The sequence below is a fragment of the Schistocerca americana genome, chromosome X, assembly GCF_021461395.2.
Source record: "Schistocerca americana isolate TAMUIC-IGC-003095 chromosome X, iqSchAmer2.1, whole genome shotgun sequence".
Classification (NCBI taxonomy): Eukaryota; Metazoa; Arthropoda; class Insecta; order Orthoptera; family Acrididae; genus Schistocerca; species Schistocerca americana.
Genome location: NC_060130.1, coordinates 256,443,434 through 256,459,977, shown reverse-complemented (window position 1 = coordinate 256,459,977; position 16,544 = coordinate 256,443,434). Strand labels below are relative to the sequence as shown.

General features: G+C 41.6%; 1 protein-coding gene across 2 annotated transcripts in view; it reads left to right on the top strand.

Annotated features, from left to right (window-relative positions):
• LOC124554814 (zinc transporter foi) overlaps nt 1-16,544 on the top strand; it is a 148,278-nt gene that overhangs the window by 116,942 nt on the left and 14,792 nt on the right. For both annotated transcript variants that reach the window (XM_047128470.1, XM_047128471.1), the window contains exons 9-10: nt 2,803-3,073; nt 12,042-12,259. In XM_047128470.1, the coding sequence (XP_046984426.1) occupies nt 2,803-3,073; nt 12,042-12,259 (489 nt within the window). The remainder of the gene's footprint in view (nt 1-2,802; nt 3,074-12,041; nt 12,260-16,544) is intronic.

The window sequence follows — 16,544 nt, the reverse complement described above, 5'->3', positions numbered from 1 at the left end:
ATGTCTGTTCACAGCTCTCAAAATTTTCCAAACAGGCAAGAAACCTTCTGATGAAATCTTCTCAGGCTTCCATCCGAGTAGCTGTGTCAAAAATCCGCAACGTTTCGATGAGTCATTCTCATCATCTTCTGGCGAAGTGTCGATGGACCATGGCCATCATCTATATATAGCTGGTCAGCGGTGCGTGTCGGCGGTCCCTCCCCACCCCTCCTACCGGCCCTGGGCCGCGCGGGGCTGAGTGATGCCGTTAGCAGCTGAGCACAGTCCCGGCGTATAGCTGCTATTGCAGGGTTCCACGCCAAACTTAAATGGTAGGCCTTGTCCCTGTTGACGAGATTGTCATGTAATCTTTTTTCGAAATAAGAGGGCTACCATTTAAGTTCAGCGTGGAAACCTGCAATATCAGTTATATGCCAGGACCATGCTCAGCTGCTAACTCTCCGCGACGCTAAGCTAGACTAACAAGGCAGGCGGCCAGCGTCGCTCGGCTCCGTGCGGCTTCCCCCACCACCACCACCAGCCCAGCGCCGGTAGGAGGTACGGGGAGGGACGGATGCCGGGCACCGCTGAACAGCTATATGTAGAGGATGGCTGCGGTCCATCGACACTTCACCAGAAGATGATGAGAATGACACTCATTGAAACGTCGTGGATTTTCAACGCAGCTACCCGGATGGAAGCCCAAGAAGATTTCATCAGCAGTATACACTGGGAAAGCCTACATTCACATAAGAAACCTCCTGTCTTATTATTCAGCCTTCTAATATTTTGATGAAATAAGCTAACCTTACTTTTCTGTGTATACTTAGAAATTTTGTGGGGCTCTTCTGTTGTTTTGATTTCTTTCAAAGCAGAGTGCCTGAATGCTGATTCTAACCTAAAAAGATGTGCCTCTAACATCAGTAACCACACGGATCTTGCTATGTGTGATGGTGCCCCCCCCCCCCCCCCCTTTGCCCTGTGTGGTATCTACAATAAGATCAACCAACCTATCTTCCCATCCCCTATTCAGATGTATGCCATGTCTACGACAACTCCATCTCGCAGTTGTAGCAACAGGCACTGCACTCATATGATTTCATTTCAGTCAGAATGACTGTTCAACTCAGTGTTCACACAGCTCAAAGCATTTTAACCCAAGGCTGGTTGTGGCACTGCAGGACCTCCACAAAACTCACATTTGTGCATGTAGTTGCTACTCTTATTTCATTGAGGCCACTCTTAATGCTGTAATGCTGTCCTTAGCCAGACTGTTCCCTGTTTACCCACTGCAATAACCTGATCCTCTTTACCAAAACCTTTGCACAAATTTTCTATGTCCTCTTGTCACCTTGGCTTCACAATACTTGTGACCTGGTACCCTGTTCCGAAAACAAGGGCAACCAATACAAACACAACATTTCTGGTATTTACCAACTGCCATGCCATGGCTGCAATCATATTATATAGGACAGGTAAGCAGAAACTTTAATACCAGATACATAGAACACAGAAGATAATTAAAAAGTAACATTTTATTCTGCATCTGCTGGACACTTTATTGACATTAAACACAGCCCAACGGACATCATCATTGATTGGGAAATCCTCAAGTGCAGTAACAGCCCCCCACAAAACCTAATAATTGAAGAAATTATCAAATTCAAAAAGCCGTAGTTTGAAGAAAAATAAATAGTACATGACTACACAGCTCTCTGTAATGGAACTCTGTGTGTACACACACACACACACACACACACACACACACACACACAGAGAGAGAGAGAGAGAGAGAGAGAGAGAGAGAGAGAGAGAGAGAGAGAGAGAGAGAGCTATCTTTGATATGAAATAGGTAATGTCAGGTCTAACTATAACATTCCCAGCCATAAAATTTCAAAGTAAATAACTATTCTACATTAAGTTCTTTATGGTTGCAGATAACAAACTGTAGGGAAAAAAAAGCATGTAATAACAAGACATATGTACAAAACTTTGTCTGTTTTTTCTGATTTGTGAATACTGTCTTAAAAACTCAAATTAATATGTGTAAAAGCAGTAAAGAGCATTTTTCCTGCTTAATAGACACAAAATAAAAGTCCACTGATGATGCTGAAACTTCAGCAAAACATGTCTAGGAAATAGAAGAAAGGTAAAACTGTGTTTTGCTCAAGGCGAACCCCCTTCATAAACAGATATATTTGTAAGCAAATTTGGATAGAAGAGCTTCAACCTGAAGATGATATATAAAATTGGTTTGTTGTACTGAGTTCTACAGATGATTGCAATGACATTGCCATGTTTTTGTGCTACTGCAATCAAAACATCTTAATTATCACAGTCGTTAATGACACACGGGGAAAATCAGTGAGTACAGAAACATTAAATCTATAGCAGCAAATGTGCTTCTTGTGTGACATCGCACGTATAATAGACAGTGTACATTGTAAATTGCTGACAAACTTCATACAGACATAAGACTATTTGATGGTCATGCACATGGATGAGAAGACGGATACTTTTACTACATGGTTATCACAGATGGCATTGTGAAACACTGTGATAGCACATCATTGTAATTACTGTTTTTTAATAAGGATTCTTTGTTATATCTGTAATTTCAGCCCTCCATCTAATGAATACCTGCTGCAATTATATTGTTACCTTTCTTGCTACACATTGATAATTCAGTGACAGGAAATATGGGAGTGGAAACTACCTTCTCCCTATCCCTTTTCTGCCTAGCACCCTGTCTTCTGTAATACATATTGAAACTATTAAGCAAATATGAAAAGTGGTTTGTGAACAGTTGTTTATCATTTCCAGAAGCGCATAAAAAGATGAACAACCCTGATAACATTTCGAAGAAAAATAGAGATTTAAACCTGAACCAGAACAATCACTGCCATACTTACGGAGAAGATGAAGAGGAAGAAGAAGAAGAGGAGGAGTTTGATCATCAAATGAGTTCTGTAAATTGTAGTGGTGAGATGGCCCTCCGTCCCAGCACATCGAGTGCTTCTAATGAAGCTGTAAACAGAGATGGTCAACTTAGTTCTCACAACAAAGAAGACGAGAAATATATCGTAATAATAAGGTGAGATGAATGTAAATATTTTGTTTGCATTGTTCATCACTATTTAGTGGGTTTCTTATCCCATTCATTATCTTACCATACATCAATGTGTTTGTGTCAGATATGGCACTCAATCCCATGCTACATACAGTAGTGTCTTATAATGTCATAATTGAAGACTGTGAGAGAAAAGGGATGACTGTGGGAAGAAAAGGTAGATAAATAAGAAGTGAAATACATAAAAGAAAATGAAGGAACCAGTATATTGGTCTCAACGCCTGAAATGTAGAGAGTAGTAGTTTGAGCCAGAAAGGAAGAATACAGGGCAATGAATAGGATTGATTAGAATAGGGAGTAGGGCTTGTCCATTTAACATATGTGCTGCAGTACACTTGACACACACTATTCGTTGTTACTATGTTACTGTACGTAGTCTTTATTTCTCACATGCCTTGCAGTCTCCTCCATTCTCACTGGCCGTTGTGCTACTTGTCCCACTCGAAAATCTGCAGTTGCAAGTACCTCTCTTTCGTGCAATTTAAGACTTTGTATTCATCTACACAGTGAGTGTAGTATTTCATATTGACATCTTAGCAACATCTAATGTTTGCTCTTTGCATCAACTTCATACAGATAACTTAGAATATTTTCATTTTACATTCACTTTAAGAAAAAAACGAACACCTTGAATGACTAGAGATATTAACAGGACATGTACATTAGTATCTTCTGCAGAAATATTAACAGGACATGTACATTAGTATCTTCTGCAGAAATGATTAACATTTCAGTCACCCTGGCTCAGCATGTGTCCTGTTGCCTAGCAGGCACAGGATCCGGCATGGGCCCTGATAACTTGTTCCATGCATGATGGCATCGATGCATATAAGGTAGAAAGGTATCATGTGGCATAGCCATCCATGCTGCATTCAACTGGTTCCAAAGTTCATCTCCAGTGGATGGCATCGGCTCACAGCACTGCTCCCATCGTTTCACTATATCCCACACATTTCAATTGGTGACAAGTCTGGTGATCTGACATACCAGGCAAAGAGGCTGACTTCCTGTGACACCAAGAAGGCACATGTTCATGCAGCAACATAGGGTCGTGCATTGTTGTGCTGAAAAATAGCGTCTGGGGTGTTGTGCAGAAAGGGTGTGGCTATGGGTCACAGGATGTCATTTGTGTAGGTCACAGTGCCCTGGACACACACCAACTGTGATTTGTGGTTGTACCCAATAGCACCCAACACCATAAGGCCTTGAGTTGGCGTTGTATGTCTTGTGTGAACAGTCACTGTGATGCCGCTCCCCGTCTGCGGCGAACCAAAATGCAGCCATCGTTGTCAGACAGACAGAACCTAGATTCATCCAAAAACTCTATCTGATGCCATTCCTGCCTCAGTGACATTGTTCTGTACACCATTGCCGTCTAACATATTTCTGTACATCCGTCAAATGTAGGCGGAGAACTGATCGATGCACACATAACCCATGCCGTAATAAAGGGCAGTGAACTGTCACCCTTGATAGTGTATGATGTGTTACACTGTTGTACCAGAGCCAAGGAGGATGCAGATCTGTCCTGCAATCATTCGGATGAGGTGTTGATCTTGGAGGGAGGGTGTGTCTGGGTGGTGTGACCTGATCCATCTTGTCGAGTTCTACAACCTTCTGTGACCCATTCTGCACACACCCATTTCATTGCCAAAACAGTTCATCCCACACAAGCAGCAATTTTCTGGGTGGATGAACTGCATTCTCTCGTGCCAATAATGCACACCATTTCAAACTCACTACGAGGCATCCTGCATGTCTTCTCAAGTCACACTGATCTATTACCTTCAGCTTATAGTGACAACGAGAGCCACAGGCACATTTTACTGGTAGGTGGTGTTGCATCACAATATCAATGTTGACTTGAACCCTCGGGCCGATATTTTTCAACTAGTCGTTCAAAGTGCTCTGTTTTTTCTGATCATGAGTGTACTATACAGATCATTTTCTCATGGGTGCCTAACTTACGGGGGTTTATATGCTTGCTGCTTTGTAACATTCTCTAAGTTATGTACACCTATTAGCAGTCGATGATGATGATGATGATGATGATGATGATGATGATGATGATGATGATTCTACTTCTGCTTATGCTGATGATTGCCACTTCAGTGAGGATTGCCACTTCAGTGAGGATCACCACATCAATCAGCTGAACTACCTATCATTAGATATGAGTCTTACAAACTCAGGATATTTAAGCTGAGCCTGGCCAACACCATAGCAGGTGCTTCTGTCTGTGATGCAGCATCGAGGGTATCCACAGCCATGGTCTCAGAGCTGATAGTCCATGTTGCTGCAAACGTCGTCGAACTGTTCGTGCAGATGGTTGTTGTCTTGCAAATGTCCCCATCTGTTGACTCAGGAATCGAGACGTGGCTGCACGATCCATTACAGCCATGCGAATAAGATGCCTGTCATCTCGACTGCTAGTGATACGAGGCCGTTGGGATCCAGCACGGCGTTCCGTATTACCCTCCTGAACCCACCGATTCCATATTCTGCCAACAGTCATTGGATCTCGGCCAACGCAAGCAGCAGTGTCGCGATACGATAAACCGCAATCTCGATAGGCTACAATCCAACCTTTATCAAAGTCGGAAACGTGATGGTACGCATTTTCCTCCTTACAGGAGGCATCACAACAATGTTTCACCAGGCAACGCCAGTCAACTGCTGTTTGTGTATGAGAAATCGGTTGGAAACTTTCCTCATGTCAGCATGTTGTAGGTGTCGCTACCGGTGCCAACCTTGTGTGAATGCTCTGAAAAGCTAATCATTTGCATATCACAACATCTTCTTCCTGTCGGTTAAATTTCACGTCTGTAGCACGTCATCTTTGTGGTGTAGCAATTTTAATGGCCAGTAGTGTATTTATGGTATTAAGGATAAAAGGCATGTGTTCACTTGTAATGTAAACTACTGTAATTGTGGTCATATGGGGCATATGCAGAGGCAATGTTACCAACCATGGAAGAATAAGGGGAATAATTTGGACTACAGGCGAACATGGTGGTGGTGGTGGTGGTGGTGGTGGTGGTGGTGGTGGTGGTAGGAGGAGAAGGAGGGGGGGGGGGGACTGGTATGGATTGTGGATGAGGATGTAGGGGTGATAGTAGACATGGTCTGGGGGCTAAAAGAGGTCTGTTAAACTTGAGAGGGAATCCCAGAGCCACCAACAGGATTTCATGCAAAGTTGAATTCAGTACAATCGAATGCAAAGGCAGAACATGCCATGATAGGTGTGATCGACAGCATGGAATACAAGATTTTGTTGGACACAGGGGAACTTGTGTCACTGGCCTCAAGAGACTTATTGGGTAGGAGGCATGTTACAAGTTGGGTGGGACAGGGGATACTGATATACACTGCAGAGCCAAAGAAACTGGTACATATGCCTAATATTGTGTAAGGCCCCCGTGAGTGCACAGAAGTGCCACAACACGATGTGGCACGGACTCGACTAATGTCTGAAGTAGAGCTGGAGGGAATTGACACCATGAATCCTTTAGCGCTGTCCACAAATCCATAAGAGTATGAGGAGGTGGAGATCTCTTCTGAACAGCACGTTTGCAAGGTATCCCAGATATGCTCAATAATGTTCATGTCTGGGTAGTTTTGTGGGTTGTGGAAGTGTTTAAACTTTGAATAGAGTTCCTGGAGCCACTGTGTAGCTATTTTGGATGTGTGGAGTGTTGCATTGTTCTGCTGGAATGCACAATGGACATGACTGGATGCACGTGATCAGACAGTTTGCTTCTCGTATGTGTCACCTATCAGAGTCATATCTAGATGTATCAGGAGTCACATATCACTCCAACTGTACATGCCCCACACCATTACAAAGCCTCCACCAGCTTGAACAGTCCCCTGCTGACATGCAGGGTCCATGAATTTGTGAAGTTGTCTCCATACCTGTACCTGTCCATCTGCTCGATACAAAAATAATGAGACTCATCCCACCAGGCAACATGTTTCCAGTTATCGACAGTCCAGTGTTGGTGTTGAGAGACCCAGGTGAGGGTAAAGCTTTGTGTCGTGCAGTCATCAAAGGTACATGAGTGGGTGTTCGGGTCTGGATCCCATATCAATGGTGTTTAGTTGAATGGTTTACATGCTGACACTTGTTGATGGCCCAGCATTGATATCTGCAGCAATTTGCAGAAGGGTTGCACTTCTGTCATGTTGAACGATTCCCTTCAGTCACTGTTGGTCCCATTCTTGCAGGATCTTTTTCCAGCCACAGTGATGTCAGAGATTTGATGTTTTATCGGATTCCTGATATTCACAGCACACTCATGAAATGGACCTTATGGGGAAAATTCCCATTTCATCGCTACCCTGAAGATGCTGTGACCCATTGCTCATGCGCCGACTATAGCATCACGTTCACTTAAATCTTGATAACCCACCATTGTAGCGGCAGTAACAGCTAGCAACTGTGCCAGACACTTGTTATCTTATACAGGTGTTGCTGAATGCAGTGCTGTGTTCTGCCTGTTTAAGTATCTCTGTATTTGAATACACATGCCGGTACGAAATTTTTTGGCACTTCAGTGTATAACCACTGGGGTCAGTGAGGCTGCATTTTTCATTGGGGACAGCCGAGTTTAAAGAGGAAGTCTTATGTAAGCGAGGGTTACTGCATGATTTTAGAATTAGACTTTCTACATCAACATCATGCCATAACTGATCTTTGATAATGCATAGTGGAACGTAGTGGGAAAACATTCTGGCTGAAGGAGACTGCTGTCAGTGTTGATCTGTTGCGAGGAGCATCTGTTGTATAGAGCAGTCCAACTGAACATTGAATAATGCCATTAAGGCTTAATTGGCACGATTGTGTGTCTAATGGCACTGGAAAGTAGTTAAGGGTGATTGTGGAACGAGACTTACCAGTAAATGTATTGTGTGTAATGGGACCACTAAGAGATAGTGAAGTTTTGGATGCAGCATGTTGTTTAGTGTGACGAAGTATTGTACACATACGAGAGATGGAAGGAAGTAAAGTAGTAACTGTCAACATAGATGATTTTAGTGCCGAAAATGTTAAGTTAGTGAAAGGAACATTGACCACGTTACAAATTCCAGATGAAGAAGCTTGCCATACGGGAGGAGGAGGAGGAGGAGGAGGAGATTAGTGTATAACGTCCTGTTAAAAAGGAGGTCATTAGAAACGGAACACAAGTTCATACTAGGGAAGGATGGGGAAGCAGATCGGCCATACTCTTTCAAAGGAGCCATCCTGCCATTTGCCTGAACAATTTAGGAAAATCGTGGAAAACCTACATCAAGATGGCTGGATGCAGGTTTAAACTGTTGTCCTCTTGAATGCAAGTCAATGTGCTAACCACTGCACCACCTCACTCATTGCCATACAGGTGGTGTGGGCCATAAGAGGTCACAGGGTGCTGCTAGGACTGCATTTCATGAGAAGTTTAAGCATTTAAAAGGAACAGAGAGCATAAATGAGGATTAATTATGGGAATTCCAAGACGTGTTTTTCCTCAAGGACCGTTGCCTGCAATGATAGTAACTCGGCACAGGGTTCTGATAGGGTATGAAGCACCGCTATATCAGAGACTTTACAGAATACCTCGATCACTGCATCCAGCCTCATAGGAATTTATAAATCAGGAATTGGCTGGTGGAATAATAGAAGAAAACAGTAATTGCAATCGTGCCCAAGAAGTCAACAGATGGCTCGAAAAGTATTGCTTTTGTTGCCGTTATCGATATTACAACAGCAAAACCATAACAGGTGTGTATGTTTCCAAATAGTGCTGAAACAATGTATAATCTCGGAAAATGCCGGTGCTTCTCTACGATGGAATTGCGAATTCAGTACCACCAGTTAGAAGTTGTTCAGGAAGGTAGACCAAATACTGGATTTTTGCCACCATGGGGACACTATCAATATAGAAGGATGCCACTGGCAACATTCAAACAGTTATTAGATGGGTTTCTGAAATGATTAAAACCACATCAGTGTTTGGTGTATCTCAACAACATAATCATCTTTTCAGTGGATTTGCAGGAACATAGGCAGTGATTAAGGGAAGCATTTAAGATGTTACAGGCAGCCCATTTAACACTGAGTTCCGAAAGATGTCATTTTGCATTGGGAGAGGTAAATTATTTAGGCCCTGTCATCAGTAAGGATGGTTTAAGGTCTGTTCAGAGATTAGCACATGCAGTGCAGGATTTTCCAGTACTTGAAACAACTAAAGAATCTGAACTTGCAAATTATTATAGAAAGTTTGTGAGTGAGTGCAGAGTGCTGCGTGCAGAGTAGGGGAACTGGAGAATCAGCACTTGGACAGATGAGTCCTGTTTTCCAGGAATAGGATATAGTATTGTCATGTCATAAATGGTCATTGAGTCTGATGTTTAACGTGTGTGGGAGTTGCGGAATTAGGTCAGAAGGCTTCAGGATGTGTCTTCTGGTGTGCAACAGTTACCAAGTAAAAACAGAGTATTTGGAGCTGTCTCAAAGGAGCACAGGAAGCTCAGCGATGGTCTTGGCTGCAGATTTCTAGACCTGTGTTATCGGGTGGGAATTTGTAGAATTCCTCTTGATAGGTCAGGGTTATACTACCCTAAGAAAGCAACTAATCTGGTAGCAGAGCACTTGTGGAGTGCACATGACAGTATTTTAGGCTGGATGGTAGTTTGAGATGCTCTGATGAACACTTGCCAGTCAGTATACAGCAAGAGAGGTAAAACTGTTTTCAGAGTAAAGACACTGTGACTGTTAAATTTTTTTAAAAGTGTCAAAGTATCCATAACAAAGTTCCCTAATTTATTGCCCTCCAGGGAAGCTCTCATGCTTAAATTATTCTTTGGATCGAGAGCTGGCTGAAAACCAAAGTGAAAAGCTCTGAGATATTTAGCGAGTCATGGAACATATATCGGAAAGAAAGATTGGACGCGATAGGAGGGGCGGTGATTATTGTAGTTGACTAAAGTGTTGTCTGTATTGAGGTCGAAGTGGAGTGCAACAGTTATGTTATCTGCATATAACAGGTGTAGGTGAAATCAGGTTAATTGTTAGATGTTTTTACCAGCCACCCAATTGTGCTGTGTAAGTTGTAAATTTCTCATTCAAGAAATCGTTCACACAGGAGAATGGTAAAAACATACCCTCATTTGACCATGAAACAGACTTGCGTGTGATCAACATAGTCATAAGCATCCCTGGCATAGAGAAACAACTGAATGATTTCAAAGTGTCTAGCTGGTGGTCTAATCCCTGGCATAGAGAAACAACTGAAAAATTTCAAAGTGTCCAGCTGGTGGTCTAATGGCTAGCGTTGCTGCCTCTGGATCACGGGGTCCGGGGTTTGATTCCTGGCCTTGTTGGGGATTTTCTCTGCCTGGGAACTGGGTGTTTGTGTTGCCCTCATCATCATTTGGGAAGTGCCGAGATTGGAATTAGAAAGATTTGGAACTTGTATGGGTGCTGATGACCATGACATTGAGTGCCCCACAAACCATCATCATCATCATCAGATTTCAAAGCAAGTAAGTCACCAGGTTCGGATGGAATTCCAATTCGGTTTTACAAAGAGTACTGTACGGCATTGATCCCGAAAAGTAATAAGAAGTCTGGCCACCACAAGGGTGGATCGCACATCGTAAGACCTTCACATCTGCACCTGCTATCCAAAAACAAGTAGTGGATTTCCTACTGAATTCCATGTTGTCCTGAACCTTTTGTCAGAGTTCAGCAGCACCCAGGCTAGGGATTACTGCCTGATACATAAGCTGCTGCTAACACCATAACACAAATGGCTGCATTTAGAATGGTGCCACAACCAAGAAGCATTGACTGCTGATAAGTGGTGGTTCACTGTGTTCAGCAATGAGCTTTTCTGTACCCCACAGAATGAGCATTGTCGGCGAGTGTGATGTTAAGATGGAGATAAGTCTATTTCTCCCTATCTTTTGCAGAGCCACATCAGTGTTACTGCTGGTGTCATGGTGTTGGAACCCATCAAGTATAACTTCAGGTGACAGGTGATAGTGATTCTGGGAACTCTGATGGGCCAGAAGTATGGCATGGACATCCTGCATCCTCATGTGTTACTTCTTGTTTGACAGTATAGTGATACAATTTCTCAACAGGACAATTCTTGTTCATACATGGCACTTAACGTGTGTGAAATGTCTGCCCGATACTGATTACAGAAATACTTCAATAAAATCCCAAGATCTGTCCCCGTTGAGAATGTGTGGAATCATCTCAGACGTAATGCTATCCCAGTGCCAGTATTCTGGATATCAAGGTCAAGTTAAAACGGTTGTAGGCCAGCTTGCCTCAGAAGAGGATACAACAGCTTTATGACAGCCTTTCCAAACTAATCAGTGCATGCATCCAGGTCGGAGGGGTACAACATCATACATGGGCTCACATTGCCAAGTTCTTTATAAATTTGACTCAAATTAGTAATCACGGCACTAACATCACATACCGCCTCAACTTCTAAAAGTCCATTTCATTTCCTTTTCCATTTCTGGTGCTTCACTTTTTTTTGTCAGGCATTCTGTTTCTTTCCCAAATCCTATTGTCAGCTCCCCCTCCACCTGGAGGCGCGCGCGCGCACACACACACACACACACACACACACACACACACACACACACACACAAAAGCCATAACAGACAGATATATGTTAATTGATTTTTGATGCTTGTGGGTAACAGCAGCTGAACTTTTGTGATTTTGGAGAAATGTTTTAATTTGTTACTAAACTTTACTTAGGGTGCAGTAAAATAGTCATCCTAATGAATAAAATAATTGTGCAATTTTTTCATTCTTAATTACAAGATTTTCTATGTAGATAGCAACTGCAGTTGCTCGCACTCTTCCTGACATTTGCTTATTGTGCACATTCTTCCTGACATTCTCTTTAACTGATTGAATTTGTAGAGAGCATCAGAATTCTCACCATGGGCATTCACATACTCATGGACATGTACATTCACCACCAAAGACAATGTCATCAGTTGTATGGATGGTGGTTATGGGTGATGGCCTCCACAATTTTACAGATGGTGTAGCCATAGGTGCTGCATTTGCTGCCAATATAGGTGGTGGCTTTTCAACGGCCATCGCTGTCTTCTGCCATGAGCTACCTCATGAATTAGGTAAGGGATTATTTATGGATGATAGTAAGTATCAATTTTTCAAGCATAATTGGCTTGGTTAGATTGCACTATAATAGTTTGTGAAGATTTCACAGCTTAGTCATCATCATAATCCAGGAATGAGATACTTACTTCAGAATAATGATGTGCTAATTTTGTCTGTAGGAGGAACAGTTATATTGATATATAGAGAGCAGTAGTAAATAGAATATGTGTATGTTGTGTACTGTATATGAAATAGTATGTGTCGTAGTGAATTCATATGATGCATGAAATACAGAGTTTGATTACTTAAGAAAGGTACGTCATAGTGTGCTTCATATTGTGTGAAATTGTAATGAAACAGTAAATGCTTCACTAGTGACTCCGTAGACTTTACAAATCTAAGAGTAGGAAGCAAGAAAGCTATACTATAAGTAATTTTAATTAGTATATTAATTAATACAAGCACAGAGTTCTCTCTTCTTCTCCCAACACCATTTTTAACAAGTCCGTTATGAGGTTTTGTTCTGTGGGACCACAATATATCAGGCATAGGGCAATGGACTCGCTTTTATGAACTAACCAGGTTTTGTTCTAAAACTAGTACACTTATGTTTTGATGATCATAATTTTGTTCCTTTTTAATATACACTCATGCTCATAAATTAAGGATAATGCTGATGCATGGTGAAACAACACTCTGGTGGGCAGTTTGCTGGTTTAAATCACCTCTGGGTATGACCATGCTGTGCATTTGACCTGTGGTCGTACCACAGTGGCACTGGCAGCAGTCCACATACGTGGAGGTGTGTGGGTGCGTGTCAGAGTGCGGTGCAGTGAGTAAATGTACAGATGTTTTCAAATGTGCTAATGGTGACTGTGTGTTGAAAATGGCTTAAAGAACACACATTGATGACGTTATGAGGGGTAGAATACTAGGGCGACTGGAGGCTGGTCAAACACAGCAGGTCATAGCATGGACCCTCCGTGTGCCACAAAGTGTGATTTGAAGATTATGGCAACAATTCCAGCAGACAGGAAACGTGTCCAGGTGCTACAGTATGGTACGTCCACAGTGTACAAGACCGATATCTCACCATCAGCGTCCACAGACGGCCACAGTGTACTGTGAGTAGCCTTGCTCTGGACCTTACCACAGCCACTGGAACAGTTGTCTCCAGACTCACAGTCTACAGATGACTGAACAGACATGGTTTATTCGCCTGGAGACCTGAAACGTGCATTCTGCTGACCCCTGGTCACAGGAGAGCCTGTGAAGCCTAGTGTCAAGAACACAGTACATGGTCATTGGAACAGTGGTCCCAGGTTATGTTCACGGACGAGTCCGGGTATAGTCTGAACAGTGTTTTTCACCAGGTTTTCATCTGGTGTGAACCAGGAACCAGATACCAACCCCTTAATGTCCTTGAAAGTGGCCTGTATGGAGGTTGTGGTTTGTTGGTGTGAGGTGGGATTATGGTTGGTGCATGTACACACCTGCATGTCTTTGACAGAGGAAACTTCCTCCTGATGGATGATAACGCACAGCCCCACCGAGCTGCCATCATGGAGGAGTACCTTGAAGCAGAAGATATCAGGCAAATGGAGTGGCCTGCCTGTTCTCCAGATCTAAACCCCATTGAGCACGTCTGGGATGCTCTCCGTCGATGTACCGCTGCACATATTCAAACCCCTACAACATTTGAGGAGCTCCGACAGGCACTGGTGCAAGAATGGGAAGCTATACCCCAGCAGCTGCTCAACCACCTGATCCAGAGTATGCCAACCCGTTGTGTGGTCTGTGTACGTGTGCATGGTGATCATATCCCATACTGATGTCGGGGTACATGCGCAGGAAACAGTGGCATTTTGTAGCACATGTGTTTTGGGACGGTTTTAACAACTTATCACCAATACGGTGGACTTAAAGATCTCTGTCATGTGTGTTCCCTATGTGCCTATGCTATTAGTGTCAGTTTTGTGTAGTGCCACGTTGTGTGGCATCACGTTCTGCAATTATCCTTAATTTATGAGCATGAGTGTATAATGATGGCAAAAGGGAACATACAAATTGTGAAGTTGTTAATTTTGTTGCATGTAACCTTTTACAGGATGAAATAGATGATATGAGTTTCCTGTTTCTGAAAGAGAGTGATATCTGACTATTCTTCATAGGGAAAAAAGTGGTACAAATCATTAAACAGCTTTGAAGCTGTACAGTTGTTACTGGGAGTTTGGGAGTAGGGGAACAACAAAAATCATACACACAAATGAACTGTTGCTAAGTTAATGCTAATATTTATTATTAATGAATGTAAAACACTTTCGTATAAGGCGTGTTATTGAGTCTATATACTGGAATCTCTGAGAGAAACTCACTTTGCTTTGAACTGCTCAAGAAATTTGGTTGCTGGAGCAGACTGAAATAAATGGGTTTGCTGGTACCCAAAATAATGTTCTTTCTTGCTACCACAGATGCTACATATCAGAAGCACAGTTGAGAATGGTGTCTGAAGGGATTTTACTTTTCACTCCATCAAGAAGAGATTTGCGGTCACTAAATTGAGTGCAACAGGATAATGTTTGGATAATATGTTAAGAAACGTGCTTTTATGATCTGAAAATGAGCGAGGACATTTTAAAATAACGCAGTCATTGTACTGAAATCGACAACAAACAGCGGATGAGACTCTGATCAGCAAGCCATCTAAAACATAGTAATATCTATTCAGTCTTAACAGAAAAGATTAATGAAAATGAAATATGACTCCCACAAGTTGAAACAAAATGAAAAAACTGAGAGAATGGTAGATTGCTACTTACAATCTTCAGCATTTTAGAAAAAATATGCAGTACTGAGTTATTTTTTAATCCATTGGACATGTTTATGTATGGCACATGATCATTGAAGGTGTCTTTGCATATCATATCCTTTAGAGCAAAAAAATTAAAAGTACCAAGACTTTGATCTGTAAAATGCCAGAATGAAGATTATTGTAGTAGACTGTTGTTATAAGAATTTGCTTCATTTGCAAAGCTTAATTATGGCCAAAAATAATGAAGACCATGTTCATTGAGTAGGGACCATCCTGCTATCCACCTGGATTGTGCTGAGGAAACCTTGGAAAATCCAAGTCAGAATGTCTGGATAAGGCAACAAACATGAGACCTTTTTAAATGAACATTTATTCTTATATTTTTCAATTTATTTGAGGAAAACCAGCTTAAATTTTCTATTGTTTTGTTTGCCAGAAAGAGCAGGTGTATTCAAGAGTCATAATGTAAAAACTGAGGTGAGATATATTATCACCCTGTCTCACTGTCCCTTGTTCAGGCATGTGTTAACTTTCATTGTCAAAGTCCACACATTACTCATAATTTGGTTAATATTGATTTATTTATACATGTGTTTTCTATTATGATAGTGTGGTGTTATCTAAACATGCTTTGTTTTATATTTAGCCACCATCATGAAGTTTAATTTTGAGGGTGGGTAAACAAAAACTCACATTCTTGTTTGCAGGAACATACATTACATTTTGCTTCTGAAAATGAAGCCTGAATGTGCTGTTGTTTGATTCTCATGTGGTTCTGTGTATTGATTTATTTACATAGTCTTTTAAAATTATAACCTATTATTTAGATAACTGAAATAGGCTGTATCATAACATGCTTCATAGTAATGCTTAGAATTTAATGCATCAGGTTCCTTGAGACCAAATGGGTCAAAGATGCTTGGTCATGACATAAATCATTACATAATTCTGTTGATAATAAAATTTTAGAAACCATAAAGAAGGCTATAAAAAATTGTAAACATGCCAAGGTGGTGTAATGAAAGTGCAAGACTTCAAATTAAAGTGAAGAAATCCTGTACAGACTACATGGAGTATGCCACAAGGAAGCCCTTCAAGCTAGTTTCGAAAAGCTGTGACTTATAATGGAAATTTTTCCATTCAGCTTCAAACCTAATGAAAATGGTACCTGTGAAATAGTACATATTTTGCTCTGCAGTGGTTGAAGATGTGCTATCCAAGTGCAAATTATTTCTTTGTCAAATATTTACCGAGTGACTGTGACGGTTCCTTTTTAATGAGTCCATCAATCCAGTTAGGAACTGTATCTACAAGGATGACATAGCTCTAGAATTCTGAGATGCTTGAACAGTGTAGTATGCAAAGTTCATTAACTGAAACTGAATATTTTTCTGACTGCCTTTTTCTGGGCTATTGTAAGAGCACCAAAATATGATACTACAGTATATAATAAAATGAAAGTATGCAAAGTAAATAATCTTTCGCAT